The sequence below is a fragment of the Piliocolobus tephrosceles genome, chromosome 2 (genome assembly GCF_002776525.5).
Source record: "Piliocolobus tephrosceles isolate RC106 chromosome 2, ASM277652v3, whole genome shotgun sequence".
In the NCBI taxonomy this organism is placed as follows: Eukaryota; Metazoa; Chordata; class Mammalia; order Primates; family Cercopithecidae; genus Piliocolobus; species Piliocolobus tephrosceles.
In genome coordinates, this window is record NC_045435.1 from 161127819 (window position 1) to 161147521 (window position 19703).

The 19703-nt window shown below is 38.6% G+C and overlaps 1 protein-coding gene across 3 annotated transcripts in view; it reads right to left on the minus strand.

Annotated features, from left to right (window-relative positions):
• The window catches only part of PIK3CB (phosphatidylinositol-4,5-bisphosphate 3-kinase catalytic subunit beta), a 188863-nt gene that overhangs the window by 94092 nt on the left and 75068 nt on the right, over positions 1–19703 (minus strand). For 2 of the 3 annotated variants that reach the window (XM_023187838.1, XM_023187839.1), the window contains 3 exons: positions 18928–19114; positions 15104–15329; positions 1521–1744 (listed from right to left, as the gene is read on the minus strand). In XM_023187838.1, coding sequence (XP_023043606.1) covers positions 1521–1744; positions 15104–15329; positions 18928–19098 — 621 coding nt within the window. In that variant the 5' untranslated portion in view covers positions 19099–19114. Of the gene's footprint in view, positions 1–1520; positions 1745–15103; positions 15330–18927; positions 19115–19703 lie in introns of those variants that run through there. The other variant, XM_023187840.1, reaches the window with a different exon arrangement.

Consider the following 19703-nt stretch of genomic DNA (forward strand, 5'->3'; position numbering starts at 1 on the left):
TTTTTTTTTTTTGAGACGGAGTCTCGCTCTGTCGCCCAGGCTGGAGTACAGTGGCCGGATCTCAGCTCACTGCAAGCTCCGCCTCCCGGGTTTACGCCATTCTCCTGCCTCAGCCTCCCGAGTAGCTGGGACTACAGGCGCCCGCCACCTCGCCCAGCTAGTTTTTTTTATTTTTTAGTAGAGACGGGGTTTCACCGTGTTAGCCAGGATGGTCTCGATCTCCTGACCTCGTGATCCACCCGTCTCGGCCTCCCAAAGTGCTGGGATTACAGGCTTGAGCCACCGCGCCCGGCCGTGAAACCCCATTTCTACTAAAAATACAAAAATTAGCCAGATGTGGTGGCAGGAGCCTATAATCCCAGCTACTCAGGAGGCTGCAGCAAGAGAATCGCTTGGGCCTGGAGGGTGGAGGTTGCAGGGAGCCAAGATCATGCCACTGCACTCCTGGGCAATAAAGCGAGGCTCCATCAAAAAAAAAAAAAATCCTTGAGTTTCTACCTTAATCTAATGTCAGATCCTAGATGCTAGAATGACTATACTTGATACAAAAGTAGTAGCATCATCTAGGTTGTATAATTGCTCTGAATATTCAGAAATGGATGGGCTGTATATGAACTCTATTATAATGCCTATTTCCATATCATTAATTAATTCACATAGTCACAGAATGCAAATTTAAGAATATGGAAACAAAGAGACCATTCTGATTAGGGTTTTCATTCTACAGACGGGGGGAAAAAATGACATGAAAAAAATATATTTCCAATAAGGAACACTATCTAGACCAGCGGCTGGCAAACTTTTTCTGTAGAGGACCAGGTTTGGCAAACAACATACAACACAGTGGTCTCTGTTGCATATTCTTTTTTTCTTCTTCTTCTTCTTTTAAACATCCCTTTACAAATCTTTGAGGATTTTTTCTTTTTTTAACATCCCTTTAAAACTGTAAAAACCAATTAAACAGTCCAGTTTGCCAATCCCATTCTAAATCACCATTACACTGCATCAAAAGAGATACGTGCAAAGAATATCACTTTAGACTATTATTATTATTATTTTTTTTTTTTTTGAGACGGAGTCTCGCTCTGCTGCCCAGGCTGGAGTGCAGTGGCCGGATCTCAGCTCACTGCAAGCTCTGCCTCCTGGGTTTACGCCATTCTCCTGCCTCAGTCTCCCGAGTAGCTGGGACTACAGGCGCCCGCCATGTCACCCAGCTAGTTTTTTGTATTTTTTAGTAGAGACAGGGTTTCACCGTGTTAGCCAGGATGGTCTCAATCTCCTGACCTCGTGATCCACCCGTCTCGGCCTCCCAAAGTGCTGGGATTACAGGCTTGAGCCACTGCACCCGGCTAGATATTATAATTATACATAATCCTAAATACATTTCCATCTGAAATCTAAAATTGTTCTTTCTAATAGTGTTTGCTAGGTAAGAGAGAGACACTTCTAAAAATGGAGCTGTATTCAGGTAAAAATGAGAAATGTATTACAAAATATTTCTTAAAAAAACATAATCCTACCTGGCAGTTTTCAAAATGAATAGCTACAATGAGCTTTCCCCCATAAAGTTTATCTTCTAAGTTTTCAGGGATGGATGGTTCATGCTCCGGTGGATATGTTTGTTTCAGCCAGTCCATCCAAGACAATCCCACAAGTGACAGGATCTTTTCCTCACTGAATTTGCGCATTTTTCTTCGAAATTCATTTACTTCAGGATCCTTCAAGGAATCAAATTCATGCAGACCTAAACACATTTTTTAAAGGTGTCATTTTCAGTAGCTAACAATAACAAAAAATAATATAGAAAGAATACAAAGTATATTCAACAAAAACTAACTTGGATCTTGGATGCTTGGCTTTTATCAAGCAGATGAAATTACGGAGGAAAATATCACGAAAGATTAAAAAACCCAGATAAAACAATAAATCTCATGTATAGAAGACAAACATACAACTATATTTTTAAAAAAATACAACTCAGAACCTCATAAAGAAATGTAGTTTGCTTACCAGTTTTACAAAGCAATTCACAATACATATTTTAAAGCCACACATAAAAGATTCATTGTTTTTATTTACAAACCAAGTATTAATAAATCACATTTAAAATAGCTGAGAAAGACTAAGAATCTGAAAAACAGTTTCAATACTGTATTAGAAGAAAACTAAGAATCAAGTTATTTCACCTAAAACTTGGTATACTATGGGAATGGCAATGATACATATAGGGGCAGAGGGAATGTGGAAAATCTCCGTATCTTCCTCTGAATTTTGCTGTGAACCTAAAAACTGTTCATAGTCTTTAAAAACCCAAAACAAACCAAAGAAAACCTAGTATACTTAAATTTTACAGATTGAATTTTCACTTCATTGTGACTTTTAAATGGTTATCATGTATTGTATTAATTAGTCAAAAATCCCATAAACATAAAATTGTTCTTTATTGTTTAGTTGACTCTCAAACAACATGGTGGTTGTGGCACCAACCCCCACAAAGGAGAAAATTCACATATAACATTCATTGATTCATTCACTGAGACAGAATCTTGCTCTGTTACCCAGGCTGGAGAGCAGTGGTGTGATCACTGCTCACTGTAGCCTTCATCTCCTGGGCTCAAGCGATCCTCCCACCTCAGCCTCCCAAGTAGCTGAAATTACAGTCACAAGTACATGCCACTATGTCTGGATAAATTTTTAGTAGACATGAGGTCTTGCCATATTGTCCAAATTGTCTTGAACTCCTGGGCTCAAGCAATCTTCCCACCTCAGCTCCTAAAGTGCTGGGATTACAAATGTCAGTCACCATGCCTGGCCCACATGTCACTTTTGACTCCTGAACAACTTAACTACTAATAGCCTACTTATGAGCAGAAGCCTTACCAACAACATAAAGTCAGTTAACACTTATTTTGTATGTTGTATATGTTATATACTGTATTCCTAAAGCTAAAGAAAATGTTAATTACTCCAGCTCTCTTCTGATTACAAAAAAAGAAAATGTTATTAAATAAATCACAAAGAAGAGAAAATATATTTACTATTTATTAAGAGGAAGTGGATCATCATAAATGTCTTCATAACTCATCATCTTCACATTGAGTAGGCTGAGGAGGAGGAGGAGAGGTTGGTCTTGCTGTCTCAGGGGTGACAGACGCAGAAGAGTGAAGGAGGGAGAAGGGGAGGCAGGAGACGCAGGCATACTGTATGTAACTTTACAGATTACGTCATAATTTCTGACTTCTTTGCTTTTTCATTTCTGTAAAAAATGTTTATCTGTATAGTATCAATCCTACCATTGTTTGCTTTAGTTTCAGTGCTGGTATCATAGAAGGGGCCATATTATAAAAGAAGTCAAAAGCAATCTTGAATTCATCAGAAGTCTTCTGTCAGACTGCTGCATGTGAATTTGTTTTCAGGCACTGTTTAATTCTACATCATCTTCCTCATCATCTGGCACTGGTTCAGAATCACTCATCTCCATGAAGTTGTTTTCTGTTAATCCCTCTCATGTGGTGTTTATTAGCTCTTGGATTTCTCCATGATCTGTATTTTGAAACCCTTCACCACCACTGCTGCCTTTTATGCCATATCCACAATCTATTTCACAATTTCCTTGATTGGTTCTGTTGTAAATCCTGTGAACTCATGTACAATATCGGGACAGAGTTTTCTCCAACAGGAATTTACTGTTTTGGGTTTGATAGCTTTCACAACTTTTTCTACATCAATGATGGCATCTTCAATGGTGTAATACTCCCAGTCTTTCATGATGTTTAACCAGGTTCTCTTCCATAGAGTACCATGAGTAACGAGCCTTAAAGGTCCTTATGACCTCCTGATAGGCTAAATTAGAGATGTAGAATTTGGGGTAAGTAGATCACTTTGATGCTTTCAGTGTTGAACTCAGGGGGGGTTCTGGGTGGCCACGGGCATCATCCAATATCAAAAGAACCTTAAAGGCAGTCCTGGCCGGGTGCAGTGGCTCATGCCTGTAATCCCAGCACTCTGGGAGGTTGAGGTGGGCGGATCACGAGGTCAGGAGATCGAGACCATCCTGGCTAACACAGTGAAACTCCGTCTCTACTAAAGATACAAAAAATTAGCCCAGCATGGTGGTAGGCGCCTGTAGTCCCAGCTACTTGGGAGGCTGAGGCAGGAGAAGGGTGTGAACCCGGGAGGCGGAGCTTGCAGTGAGCCCAGATCTCTCCACTGCACTCCAGCCTGGGCGACAGAGCAAGACTCCATCTCAAAAAAAAAAAAAAAGCAGTCCCTAGACTGGGCGCAGTGGCTCACGCCTGTAATCCTGTTATCCCAGCACTTTGGGAGGCCAAGGTGGGGGGATCACTTGAGGTGAGGAGTTCGAGACCAGCCTGGCCAACATGGGGGAACACCGTCTCTATTAAAAACACAAAAATTAGCCAGACACGGTGGTGTGTGCCTGTAATCCCAGCTACTTGGGAGGCTGAGGCAGGAGAATCCCTTGAACCCAGGAGGCAGAGGAGCCAAGATCACACCACTGTACTGCAGCCTGAGCGATACAGTGAGACTCCATCTCAAAAAGAGGCGGACCCCTTACTGGTAAAATACTTCCTGACTTCAGAACAAAGCACTGATGGAACCAATGCAGAAAAAGGGTTCTCATTGTCCAGGTCTTCTTCTTGTACAACCGAAAGACTAGCAGCTGGTGTTTCTTTTTCCCTTTGAGGTTTGGGGGTTAGCAGCTTTATAAATAAGGTGTATCACAAACCAGTCTGCATCTGCACAAAACGGTAGTTAGCCTTCCTGTCTTAAATCCTGGTGCTGACTTCTCTTCCTTACTAATAAATGACCTTTGTGGCATTTTTTTTCTCCAGAACTGGGCACTTTGATCTACATTAAAAACTTGTTCAGGGCCAGACAAGGCAGCTCACACCTATAATCCCAACATTTTGGGAGGCCGAGGTAGGAGGATTCCTTGAGGTCAGGGGTTCGAGACCAGCCTGGTCAACATAGTGAGACCTCATCTCTACAAAAAATTAAAAATTAGCTCGGCATGGTGGCGCATGCCTGTAGTCCCAGCTACTCAGGAGGCTGAGGTGGGAGAATCACTTGCCCAGGAGGGCAAGGATACAGCCTGGGCAACAGAGTGAGATCATGTCTCAAAAACAAAACACCAAAAATCTGTTCAGGCAGGTATCCTTTCTCCTCAGTGAGTTTTCTTAATGGCATCTGGGAACTCATCTGCTATTTCTAGGTCAGGAAAAATAACTTCTCCTGTTACCTTGACTTTTTTTTTATGCTAAACCTCTTTCTAAAATTGTCAAACCATCCTTTGCTAGCATTAAAATTCTCCTGCAATTAAGCCCAGTACCCACTGTACTTAATGTTATTTTTCCATAGCTTCACTCTCCTACCCTCCACCCTCCAAAAGGCCCCGGTGTGTGTTACTCCCCTCTAAGTGTTTATGTGTTCTCATCGCTTAGCTCCTACTTGTAAGTGAGAACATGCAGCATTTGGTTTTCTGTTTCTGTGTTAGTTTACTAAGGATAGTAACCTACAACTCCATTTATGTCCCTGCAAAAGACATGATATCACAACTTAATTCTAAACTTAAAATGAAAAAGAGAAGCTCAAGACTTAATAAGACTTTAGAGAGTAAGAATAAGTTTGCAGGACTTGCTTCAACAACTAGCTGGAATAATTGATGCAATGTGGTATTCTTTTCAGGAATCAACACAATAAAAGAAATGTTATGTAATAATTAGAAAAGACAGAAACACAGGTATGTATTTCTATATGAGGAAGCATATAAGGAAAGTGGATCTGCAGATGAATGAGAAAATAAGGAGCTATTCGAGAAATAGTTATGGGTTATATATAAAAATGATATTTTTCAATACTTCTTGTGATATAAAAATCAAATTGAGGTGGAAAAAATATTTAAATGTGAATGGCAAATTTAAAAGATGTTTAAAAGATAAGAAAGCTTTCTTAAAGAAAACACATGAAATAAATCTTAAGATTAAAAAAAAAATTCTCCTGCACTAGATCCTTCACTTTCTTATTGCTTTATCACATAACTTTGCCTTTTCTTGAATCAGAGTAGAGTCTATAGGTATGCCTTTCTTACAGCAATCCTGCACCCAACACAAGCTGCATTTCTAATATAAGATTAAAAAGGTGTTTCACAGAAAGTGCAAGGTTTAGCACCTGCTGACATAGCTGCAGCAACAGTTTCATGAATTTGCTTTTTCACAATGGTACTTACACTGGATTGATTTATCTCGAAATGGCAGGCAACCCCAGCTGCAGACCTCCATCTACAGTACATATCAAGCTATTCAGCCTTTTTTTTTTTTTTTTTTTTTTTTTAAAATAAGGTATTTGCAGGCACAATCACAGCACACTAGTACCTAGAACTCCTGGGCTCCTGCCTCAGCCTTTGCACCCAGCTGCATTCAACTTTTTCTTATAATACCATGACTTTTCCCTGTTCTTAGAAGTACTTACAGGATCACAAGTGGCATTTTGTATGGGTCCCACAGTGTTATTCAAGGTTTGCAGTATTCCAGTAAACACAATTAAAAAAATACATGAGAACTGGAAGAGATCCCTTTTTACTGCAATATGGAATTTACTAGACAGAGGAACTGCTCAAGTGGAGATGATTAGAGTCACACGGCATTTCTGAGCATATACTCACAACACTTAACCTCACCACAATAGCAACAGGAGGTGGCTGCAAAATTATTACAGTAGTATAGCATGTACTACAATTAATTTTATGCACTTATGATTTAATACTGTATGTTTACATTTGTCTGTACTTCTTTCAACTGCAAATGGTACCATGTATGGTTGTCTAAATGTCTGTGTATTTAAGTTTTGAAATTTTAACTTTTTATAATAGATTTATGTGTATTTTATGGTACTAAATGATAAACTAGTATCTACATACATATGCATTTATGACATACTTAACTTTTTAATTTGTTCACTATTTCTAGGCTGCGCTTCGTCTGCAAGTTTTTTCAAATTGTCACAAGTCTCAAAAAAAGTTTCAATATATTTACTGAAAAAATCCACTTATAATTGGCCCTGCACAGTTCAAACCTATTGCTGAAGGATGGGCTGTACTTAATTTTTAGTCACTTCTGTCATTAAGACAATTATATATGACAACTTTTTCAAAAACTTATGATTATTCCAGTAAATAATTTTAGAAATCTAAAAGAATGAATCGGCATATGTAAATGTTTATGTGTACATTAATTTTTACCTATCAGGTTAGCACATACTTTAAAATTTGATAATACCCTGTGCTGGAAGGGGTAGAGAGAAAAAGGCATTCTAGTATAGTTTTGGTGAGAAACTACATTGACATAAACATTTTAGAGGGCAATTTTGTAATATTTATTAGAAATCATTCACATACACACACACACACACACACATCCTTAGACCTCACAATTTTATCAATCGTAATGTCAACTTGAGAAATTTAGGACCAACCAAGAAAGCCAAATATACTCCCTCAACACCAATCATATAAGATGCCTTGCTTCTAGTTAGCCCACCTCCAGCTCCCTGCTGCCAACAATTTCCCATCAGGCATCTCTGAAACCTTCCTTTTTTCACTGTAAAGCTTTCCCACTCCCCTGCCTGCCTCTGAGTCTCTGCCAAACTCAAGTTCTTTTACTATAGCAACCTCTGCATAAATAGTCTCTGTTCTCATCTGAGTGGTCTTTGTTTATTTCTACAAATCTATGGATATACTATCAATATATGAATGTTTGCTGCAGTTTTTTTAATAATAATTAAAATGTAATCTAAAGGCCATCATTCAGGACTGGTTAAATAAAGATACATCCATATATCATTATACAGTGGTGCAGGAGATAAAAATACAATCAATCTTTGTGTTTTAAGGGCACCAGATTTTTTTTTAAAGTAAGTAGAGAATGGGTCAGGTAAAATCCCTTTTCTGCAAATTCAAAAGAAAGAATACAGAATATGCATTAAGTTTTTGTTTTGGATACTTGAGATGACTCTATTGCTACAGTGGTATTTTGTAGTATTAGAGAGGAATGCACAGTGAGGAAAGTTACCTTTTATTCCATAAATTAATCTATACTATACTATTTGAACATATGCATGTCAGTAAGGGTTGCATTGTCTTCTTTTTACTTTTATGCACTGAAAACAACAGTTGTTATTTCAAAAATATATCCTAGAATCAATTCTGTGGTATTAACTATAAAAAAAATAAAACACAGCAAAGGTATAACACAGCAAAGGTAAAATGATTTCCTGGATACTTTTAGATCTGGAATAAAATACATTACTCTAAATTAGCTATGAAAGGACTGTAATTTGGGTGGACTGGCTGAAGCATTTTAGTGCACTGTTAATATTCATTCTATTCACAGGCAATAGGAATTACAGGTTAGGAAAGGGAAATAAGTACCCAATAATATATACATCTAACAAAAATCACATGCTTTATTTCCCTTAATCTACTACAAATCATGTTTAACCCACCTTCTAAATGTCTTTCAACTCTGCCCACTTCTCTCAGTTCCTGTAACCATTAACCAAATCCTAGCCATCATCACCCTTCCTTTGGGTTACATCATTTTTTCACTAATTTCTCTACTCAAATTCTTAATCCCTCCAATCCACTCTTCATTCTACAACCTAAATAATCTTTCTGAAATGCAAATTTGTCATGTTACTCCCCTACTTAAATTTCTTCAATAGCTTCCCAAGTGTTCTTAGTAGTAAAGCTCTACTTTTTACATGGCCTTCATGGCACTGTATGCTCTGAAGATGGCTGCCTCTCTAGTCTTCCCTAGTTGTCCTATCTGTCCCCCTACACTACCCATAATCAATTTCTTTTCCTTGAATAGGCCATTCTTCACATGTGCCATTTCTTTTTGTTTTTTCCTTTCTCCACCTCTCTTTACCTACCAAATTCCTAATCAGCATTGATGGCTCAGTTTAGGTGTACATATTCTAAGATGTCATCCCTGATTCACCTAATTGATTTAAGGTGACTTTCCTTTTCAAAAGTTTTTTTTTTATTAATTGGCAAATAATAATTGCATATATTTATGAGGTACAATGTGATAGAGTTTTTTTGTTTGTTTGAGATAGGGTCTCATTCTGTCACCCAGGCTGGAGTGCAGTGGCATGATCACGGCTCACTGGAGCCTCAGCCTCCGGGCTCAATCCAGGTGATCCACCTCAGCCTCTCAAGTAGCTGGCACTACAGGCACACATCACCACGCCTGGTGTGTTTGTTCTATTTTTTGTAGAGATGGGGTTTTGCTATGTTGCCCAGACTGGTCTCCAAATCCTGAGCTCAAGTGATCCACCCACCTCGTCCTCCCAAAGTACTGGGAATAAGCCCCCATGCTCGGCCAATGTGATATTTTGATACATGTATACATTGTGCAATGATCAAATCTGGCTAATTAGCATATCTATCACCTCAAATATTTATCATTTCTTTGTGAAGAGAACATTTTAAAATTCTCTCATAGCTATTTTGAAATATACAATACATTATTATTAACTATAGTCATGGTGCTATGCAATAGAATAGGGGTAGGGGTGGTTTTGGGATGAAACTGTTCTACCTCAGATCATCAGGCATTAGATTCTCTCTCATTAGAGATATCCCTCTCATGTGCAGTTCAGAATAGGATTCTTCGCATTCACGCTCCTATGAGAATCTAATGCTACCACTGATCCGACAGGAGGCGAAGTTCAGATGGTAATGCTCACCCAACCCGCTGCTCACCTCCTGCTGTGCAGCCTCGTTCCTAACCAGGAACAGGGAGCAGAGGAGAACCCCTGCAATAGAACACCAGAACTTATTTCTGCTGAAACTTTGTATCCATTGACCAATGCCTCCCCTTTCCCAGCCCAATACACCCCTTTATCTGCCCCCAACTGGCTCTGGTAACTACCATTCTACTGTTTACTTTGAGTAGTTGAACTTCAGATTCCACATTTAAGTGAGATCACACAGTATCTGAAGGTGACCCTTTCTGACATAGCATAGCAGTTCATACATTGCAATAAAACTGTGTTTACTGATCCTCATTTCCCACTGGATTGTGAGGTCTAAGCAAAGACCACATCACCCATGGTCACAGTAAAATTTCAAGTATAAACACTCAATACTATTGAACTGCAATCACTAATGTTTTGGTAATGTTTTTCAATAAATTATGAATAAGGGACTCTGTTCATGTAACTGTTAGAATCACATAAAAAAAAAAAGCTTTCATTTATTCCAGACTCACTGAATCCCAATCTCTGAACATATTCATTTTAAGAATCTGATACAACGTAAATTTGGGAACCACCATAAAGATCTCTTAAAAACAGAAATTTTACCAAAAATACGAACACTTTGGGGTAAGTAATTTAATTTTAAACCTAGCTAATACCCTACGTACCTTCTTATAAGAGAATCTAACAGCAAAGGTTAAATTTTCCTTAAGACTACTGTAAAATTTACAGTCAAATATAATATTTATACGAAAAAAGTACTGAGTGAACAATTTATTCATACTAAAGAGGGTGTTAAAATCCTACAGACTAGGCCGGGCATGGTGGCTCACACCTGTAACCCCAGTACTTTGGAAGGCTTGAGGCGGGCAGATCGCTTGAGGTCAGGAGTTCGAGACCAGCCTAGCCAACATGGCAAAACCCCATCTCTACAAAAGATACAAAAATTAGTATCTTTGTAATCTAGATACTAATTATAGGGTGTGGTGGTGCAATCCTATAATCCCAGCTACTCAGGAGGCTCAGGCACGAGAATCACTTGAACCCAGGAGGCAGAGGTTGCAGTGAGCAAAGATCACGCCACTGCACTCCAGCTTGGACAACCAAGTGAGACTCTGTGTCAAAAAAAAAAAAAAAAAAAAAAAAATCATACAGACTAGCTATTTCCCTCACTTAAGGTATACCACAGGCTTAGATAGGTCAGGAGAAATAAGGGAGTTTACAAATATGTTTTTCAGAATGCTAACAAAATCCTCTGGTTACAATTATTTTACTGAGTGTTTGGAGAAATTAATATAGGGGTGGCATACACCTTACTGCAGAAAACAAACAGAACTCAAACAACAGCTCTGTAAATAATTATTTGGAATAAACACAGAAAAAAAAAAAGATTAGCCACATCATCTTTCAGGAAAAGGTATTTTTAGCCTAGTCAGGGCAATTATGTCTCTAAAGGTTCTACTGTTTTCTTTGGAGAGAGGAGGCAGCAACCTTGTCCCTAAAGTTAAACTGAAATAATTGTTTATTGTTTTCCCAGGAGGCATGGCCTCATCAAGCCCTGGTCATCACTGACAAATCAGCAACTGCAAAAATTGACTTGACTTCTCAAGTATTAAAAGTGAAAATTCATTCTTAAATACTCAACTTACTCAATTTCTTAAATAAATGTTAACATTTAAATTTGTGTATATAATCAAAATGCCAAAGAATACAAAAAGTAGGTGGGCATGGTGGTCCCAGCTACTCAGGACTACAGCTGGAGTACAGGACTACAGCTGGACTACAGGACTCAGGACCAGTAGCTGGGACTACGGGTCCCATTCCTGTAGTCCCAGCTACTCAGGAAGCCAAGGTGGGAGAATTGCTTGAACCTGGGAGGCGGAGGTTGCAGTGAGCCAAGAAGGTGCCACTACACTCCAGACTGGGTGACAGAGTGAGATCCTGTCTCAAAAAAAAAAAAAAATTAAATTCATTAAATTCTAATATAGCTTATACCCCTACACTATGGTAGGATAAAAGGTAAGGTTGCCAGGTTAAAAAAAAACAGTATGCGCAATTCAATTTGAATTTTAGATAAATAATGAATATGTTTTTAGCATAAGCACAGCATATGTAATATTTCAATCTTCAATATTTGTATTTGCCATATCTGGCAGGCATAGGAAGAGGTAATGGTGGCCAGTGAATCCATGTTTTGGTAAGTGTTGAGAAGGAGGTAAATTTCAAAGAGATACCAATGCCTTGAAGAAACTTGGCCCACATCTTGGGTAACATAGTAAGATTCCAACTCTATAAAAAAAAAAAGAAAAGAAAAAATTAGCCAGACTTGGTAGCTTGCACTCAGCTACTCAGGAAGCTGAGGTGGGAGGATCACTTGACCCTGGGAGGCTGCGGCTGCAGTGACCCATGGCTATACCACTGCACTCCAGCCTGGGTGACAGAGCAAGACCCTGTCTCAATTTAAAAATAAAAACAAAAACAGCCAGGCGCAGTGACTCACACCTGTAATCCCAGCACTTTAGGAGGCCGAGGCAGGTGGATCACCTGAGGTCAGGAGTTCGAGACCAGCCTGGCCAACATGGTGAAACCCTGTCTCTAATTAAAAAACAAAAATTAGCTAGGCCACCGCCTGTAATCCCAGCTACTCAGGAGGCTGAGGCAGGAGAATCGCTTGAGCCTGGGAGGCAGAGCTTGCAGTGAGCCAAGATCATGCCACTGCACACCAGCCTAGGCAACAAAGTGAGACTCTCTATCAAAATAAATAAACAAATAAATAAATAAAAATAAAAGTAAAAAGGCCAGCACAATGGCTCACACCTATAATCCTAGCACTTTGGGAGGCAAAGGCAAGTGGATCACTTGGGCTTAGGAGTTTGATACCAGCCCGGGCAACATGCTAAAATCTACATGGGCATGGTGGCATATGCCTGTGGTCTCAGCTACTCAGGAGGCTGAGGTAGGAGGATCACTTGAGCCTGGGAGGTTGAGGCTGCAGTGAGCTGAGATCGCACCACTGCACACCAGCCTAGGTGACAGAGAGAGAACCTATTAAAAAAAAAAAAAATCAAAAAGAACTTGGCATACTCTGTGGTACTTTTTGGATTAACAAATATTTTAGCTTCTCTAAAAATCAATGTGGTTCTGTTTTGCTAACATTAGCATGAAAATACAGAAAAGCTAGGTATTTTAATCCACAGAAACAAAAACAAATAAAAGACTTGAAATACATACAATTTAGGCTGGGTGTGGTGGCTCAGGCCTGTAATCCCAGCACTTTGAGAGGCCAAGGCAGGCAGATCACGAGGTCAAGAGATCGAGACTATCCTGACCAACATGGTGAAACCCTGTCTCTATTAAAAATATGAAAATTAGCTGGGCGTGGTGGCGGGTGCCTGTAGTACCAGCTACTCAGGAGGCTGAGGCAGGAGGATCACTTGAACCCAGGAGGCAGAGGTTGCAGTGAGCCGAGATCACGCCATTGCACTCCAGCCTGGACAATAGAGCAAGATGCCATACCAAAAAAAAAAAAAAGAGAAAGAGAAAGAAATACATACACTTTACTTAAAAGAAATATATCAAAATATTGTCAGTTAATATACTTGTTCTGGATGATAAGACTATAAGTGGTTTTTTATTCTTTCTCCTCTTCCATATATTCTTCAACTTTTTATGGGCATGAGAACAAAGGGAAAACTTTTTATAATGGATAAAAATTCAAATTCTATAAAAATCTTTGGGCCAGGTGCTGTGGCTCTGAAGGCTGAGGCAGGCAAACAGCTCGAGTCCAGGAGTTTGAGACCAGCCCAGGCAACATCCTGTCTCTACTATAAAAAAAAAAAAAAAAACTAGCTGGGCATGGTGGGTTGCATCTGTATGTAGTCCCAGCTACTTAGAACGCTGAGGTGGGAGGATTGCTTAAGACTAAGGGTCGAGTCGAGGCTGAAGTGAGCCATGATCGCCCCACTGCACTCTAGCCTGGGCAACAGGGCGAGACCTTATCACCAAAAAACAAAAACAGAAACAAAAAACAAACAAAACAAAACACACCTTTGTAGCTCTAGAAAACAGAAAGGAATACTTTCTAATCAGGTCACTAATATATAAGAAAAAATTCTGTATGATATATAACTATAAACTTGTTAATTGGGAAAATTTTTATTGCCAAAAATAAACTAGCCATCCTCTGAAGTAATCAAATATTTTTAAATATCACAGTATCACTTAGTAAACTAACAAGGTTCTATTCTAATGCACTCAGAGGGAGTAGTCCCACAGTATAATCATTAGCAAGCCTGAATTATTAGAGGTTAAGATCAAAGAATAGTATGTTAAAGGGGATGGTACTGTATTATCCTGTAACAGTGAATCTGATCAATACTGATACCCAATCCAGATATATAAACCTCCAATGGATTTTGTATTTAATCTGCAAAGTCCCCTCCTCAGTAACCCTTTGTAGTTCCTAATTCAAGTCAGTACCTTCTCTAAAGCAAGATATTTATATACCATTAGCCCCTGAGACTCCTAATATTATATAGCAAGAGAGACTCCTCCAAGTTCCTGATTGTGTTACTCACAATTTTCTGTGGAATAAATTTGCAAGGAATAATGCGGACATATTTCCTGACTCTCTACCAAAATAACTTCTACTTAAAGATAATTTCAGTTAAGAAGTAAAATTTGTCAATAACTTATTTATGGAAATATCAAACAGCTTAAAGTCTTGGTTGGCATAGAGAGTTGTGTATAAAATATGTTCATTCTATAGGAGCAGTTCATAAGAAACTAAGGCTAATGTCTCCCTTAGTGAAGGACTTCTCAAACAATCTGAGGTAAAGCAACAACTTTTTTCCTTCCAATCCATCAAAGACCAATATTTTTGTAAAATAAAAATAAATCAGTCATGCACAGTGGCTCACGCCTGTAATCCCAGCACTTTGGGAGGCTAAGGTAGGAGGATCACTTGAGCCCAGAAGTTTGAGACCAGCCTGGACAACACAGAGAGACCCTGTCTCTATTTTTAAAAATTAAATAAATAATAAATCCTTAGACAACAAAAACATATACTAAACATAAGTCCTTGGATGCTATGGCAGTATCATATTGCTAGAGGGGTTTCTAAACATTTATTCTCAAACTCTATACTTACCTTATCTCAAACTGGCAACAACTTACAGATCAGCAGTGGTCCATGGACCACACTTTGAAAAGCAATGTCTTAAATATACTTACTATGTGTGTGTATAGAGATAGATAGATAGATAGATAGATAGATAGATAGGTAGATAGATAGAGAATTCATACTAAGAATTTTTAATATTACCTTTTCCTATAAGGACTCCAATTTTTGAGTCTAATTTTTCCCCTGGGTCACAACTTCTTGTCACTAATTTGAGAACTGGAAGAAAAGGTCTGACATCACAGAGTCTTCGTGTTTCATCTTCAAGCTCCTCATATACAGCAGTCTGGTTCACACATGCAAACATATAGGAGTCAATATCCATAAGGAGGTTGAACATTGGGTAATTGTGAACTTGCTTCCATAACATCTATGAGAAAAAAAAAATAAGACATTTTCTGGAATGGAAACACTTGCTCAAGTGTACAAAGATATAAGGATACTCACTGCAGCACTGCTGGTAAAAATAAACTATGAACAAATCAAATGTTTAGCAATAAAGGATTGGTTAAATGAATTACAGAATATTATAGAACTGTAAAAATAATAGAAATATATACAGAAAAATAGAAAAAATATAAATTCATTCTGAAATGGAAAACCATACCAAATATTCAAGTTTTCTTAAAATAGCAAATTATAAGAGAGTATATGTGGTATTATCCCATGTTTGTAGGGTAATATAATGGCATAGTACACAAAAAAATGCATTATAAATGAAATTACTAAAAGCAAATTATCTATGACAAGACTCAATGAAAACTTTCATTTTTCACATTCCTGTGAAATATTCCTTTCTTGATCACTCCTGATCAAAAAAAATTTTAAGGATGTATTACACTTCCATACAATATTTAAGTTATTTCTGTCCTGTATTCTTTTCTTTTATCAGGGATATCCTTACTAACACTGCCCTGTCAGAATGATAATAATCAATTTCTCAACATCTCTTTCCATGTCTCCTGGATGAGATAATATAAAAGTTCACCACACAAAAACAAAGAGAGATTGCATATTTTGTCAACAGCCAGTACAAAAGCTAAGAGCTGAAAATAACAGACCCAAAGTAAAAATTGTGGCCAATCCTCAGGTCAGATTCAGTTACATAAAACATACAGGAGAAAGTACAAGCAACAATAATAATAAAAATAGGTAAACTTTTCATTCTTAAGGCTCAAAATAGTAAAAGAAAATTAAGAAAAAAAGGTAAACTGAACTTCACCAAAATTTAAAACTTCTGTACAGCAAAAGACATTATCAAGAGAATGAAAAGGCAACCAACAAAATGGGAGGTATTATTTGCAAATCATATATATCTGACAAGACATTAATATCCAGAATATATAAAGAACTCCTACAACTCAATAACAAAAAACAAGGTTTAAAAATCAGTATAGGTCTAGAAAAGACAATTCTCCAAAAAAGATACAAACGACCAGTAAGCACAAAAAAAGATGCTCAACATCATTAGTCATGAAGGAAATGCACATAAAAACCACAATGAGGCTGGGTGCAGTGGTTCACGTCGGTAATCCCAGCACTTTGGGAGGCCATGGTGGGCAGATCACGAGGTCAAGAGATCAAGATCATCCTGGCCAACATGGTGAAATCCCGTCTCTACTAAAAACACAAAAATTAGCTGGGCATGGTGGCATGCACCCAGCTACTCAGGAGGCTGAAGCAGGAGAATCACTGGAACCCGGGAGGCAGAGGTTGCAGTGAGCCGAGATCGTGACACTGCAATCCAGCCTGGTGACAGAGCGAGACTCCATCTCAAAAAAACAAAAAAACCACAATGAGATATCACTTCACATCCATTAGGATGGATATTATTAAACACACACACACACATAAAATATGGCATGTGCTTGTTGTCTCAGCTACTTGGGAGGCTGAGGTGGAAGAATTGCTTGAATTCAGCCAAGAGTCTGAGTCCAGCCTGGGCAACATAACAAGATCATATCTCTTGGACAAACAAAAAAAGGAAAGAAATAATGAAAAGGAAGGAAGGAAGGAAGGAAGGAGAGGAAGGAAGGAAGGAGAGGAAGGAATGGAGGGAGGGAGGGAAGGAGGTGGGAGGGGGAGGGGGAAGAGAAGGGGGGAGGGAGGAAGAGGGGGGAGGGAGGGAAGAAGAGAGGGAGGGAGAGAGGGAGGGAGGGAGGGAGAGAGGGAGGGAGGGAGGGAGAGAGGGAGGCAGGGAGGGAGAGAGGGAGGGAGGGAGGGAGGAAGAGAGGGAGGGAGGGAGGGAGAGAGGGAGGAGAAAATAGCATGTGTTGGCCAGTATGTAGACAAACTGGAACTGTACACTGCTGGTCCCAACATTATATGGTACAGCCACTGTGGAAAACAGTGTGGCGTTTCCTCAAAAGTTAAAACATAGAGTTACCACTGTGAACCAACAATCGCACTTCTAGGTATATACCCAAGAGAACTGGAAGCAGGAATTCAAACAGACATTTATACTCCAATGTTCAGAGCAACATAATATTCACAATAGCCAAAAGCTGGAAGCCAACCCAACTGTTCATCAACAGATAAATATACAAAATGTGGCATATACATACAATGAAATATTATTCAGCCATAAAAGGGAATGAAACTAGGATATATGCTACAACATGAACTTTAAAAACATTATGCTATGTGAGCCAACCACAAAAGGATAACTATTTATTGTATGTTTCCACTTATATAAAGTACTTAGAATAGGCAAACTGGTAGAGATGGAAAACAGAATAAAAATAAACAGAAATTGAGGGAAGGGGCAGTTATGGGTATGAAGTTTCTGTTTGGGATGATGGGGAAGTGCTAGAAATGGATACTGGTGATGGTTGCACAGCATTGTGAATGCACACCTAAAAATGTCTAAATAGCCGGGCACGGTGGCTCAAGCCTGTAATCCCAGCACTTTGGGAGGCCAAGACAGGCGGATCACGAGGTCAGGAGTTCGAGACCATCCTGGCTAACACGGTGAAACCCCGTCTCTACTAAAAAATACAAAAAGCTAGCTGGGCGAGGTGGCTGGCGCCTGTAGTCCTAGCTACTCGGGAGGCTGAGGCAGGAGAATGGCGTAAACTCGGGAGGCGGAGCTTGCAGTGAGCTGAGATCCGGCCACTGCACTCCAGCCCGGGCGACAGAGCGAGACTCCGTCTCAAAAAAAAAAAAAAAAAAAAATGTCTAAATAGTAAATTTTAGGTTATGTATATTTTACAATAAAAAAGGAGATAAATGGTTAATCTAATGTGAAATACTCCATACTTGTCACTGGTGACTATAAAAATAGGTGCACCATGAGCCTATGAGATGCTTAAGTCAATTCTATATTTTCTTTTTACTTTAAGGATCATGCTGCTTTAGAATTACCGTCTCTCTGAAGAAGAAGCTCGGAAAGGAGTTACAAGGCTTGTCCAAAGTCAAGAGTTTTCAAGGGTATATCATAAATATGTTTTCTTAAAAATACCACAACTCCTAATTTTCACATTGGGTTCAGCTTTTTGAAAAACATTAGAAAGTTTAGAAAAACAAGTTCATGTACATGCTGGTTTTTACAAATTAACGGTGCACGTCAATTTACTTTAAAAACTAATGCAACAGAAAAGGCAAGCCAGCTGAGGGAAAAATATCTGGTGAACAGCAGAAAAGTCTTACTTCCCCCAAGAGTCAAGGAAAGGGGGAAGAGAAGAAAAACAAGACAAGAGAAAATGAACCAAAAATCACATTTTTAAAAAGTGTGACAAGCTCAAAGACAGTAATTTCAAAGACTTGAACTTAGAAGAAAATCTTCTTGACAGTTTAAATAACCCAAACATTTCAAACTAGCTAATGTAAGCTAATTTTTCTTAATTACTATCACTTCATTACTATCATTATCACATAAAATTTACATTAACATTTTCTATTATAGAATGATATTTCCCCCAAGTGACACAGTATGTTAAAACACACAGAAAATATACCTATTAACATACCTGCTTAATATAAGAAATGGTAGCTTCCCGAGGTACCTCCAACTGGATATAAATCCCAGTGGGCAAAAGGAAATCCACAGGTATGGAGCCATCAGATGCTATCTGTGAATCCACCGCCCAGATGTCAAGGATGTCTGCCATAGCAGGAGGCATTATGAAACTGAAGCACATTCATAACCACGGGGCCCTAGAAATCAGTAATTAAAAGATAGCAAAACAACTATCAGCCAAATTTTATACCAAGATATGATAGAGACCACTAATCTACAATTAGTCCTTAGATTTCAATATAGCCAATAATGTAACAGGAGGCCAATTAAATAATGTGACACTTTAAAAACCAAGAGTAAGTCAGCAGAAATAAATTACTTAAATACACTTTTATCACTGCACAAATTATATATATGTACATCATCCAATCCATACCAGCAACTAAAGGAAAAAAATTATTCATATATATATATATACACACACACACACACACATATATGTACACACATACACACCACATTGATTCAAATTCAACATAAATACATGACATCTGAATAAACTGTAGGCTTAAGGATTACAGGTCCTAAGAATTTTAGTTAACCACCACTCAACAGGTTAATTTTCTCCAAACTTTATTTAGAAAGTATCAGCTTCTTAGGCTGAGTTTTTCTCTGCAAATTCCAATGAAAATTACAATCAAGAGGGCCCTCTCTCAACAAGGATAATTTTCTTTTTTTCTTTTTTTTTGAGACGCAGTCTTGCTCTGTCGCCCAGGCTGGAGTACA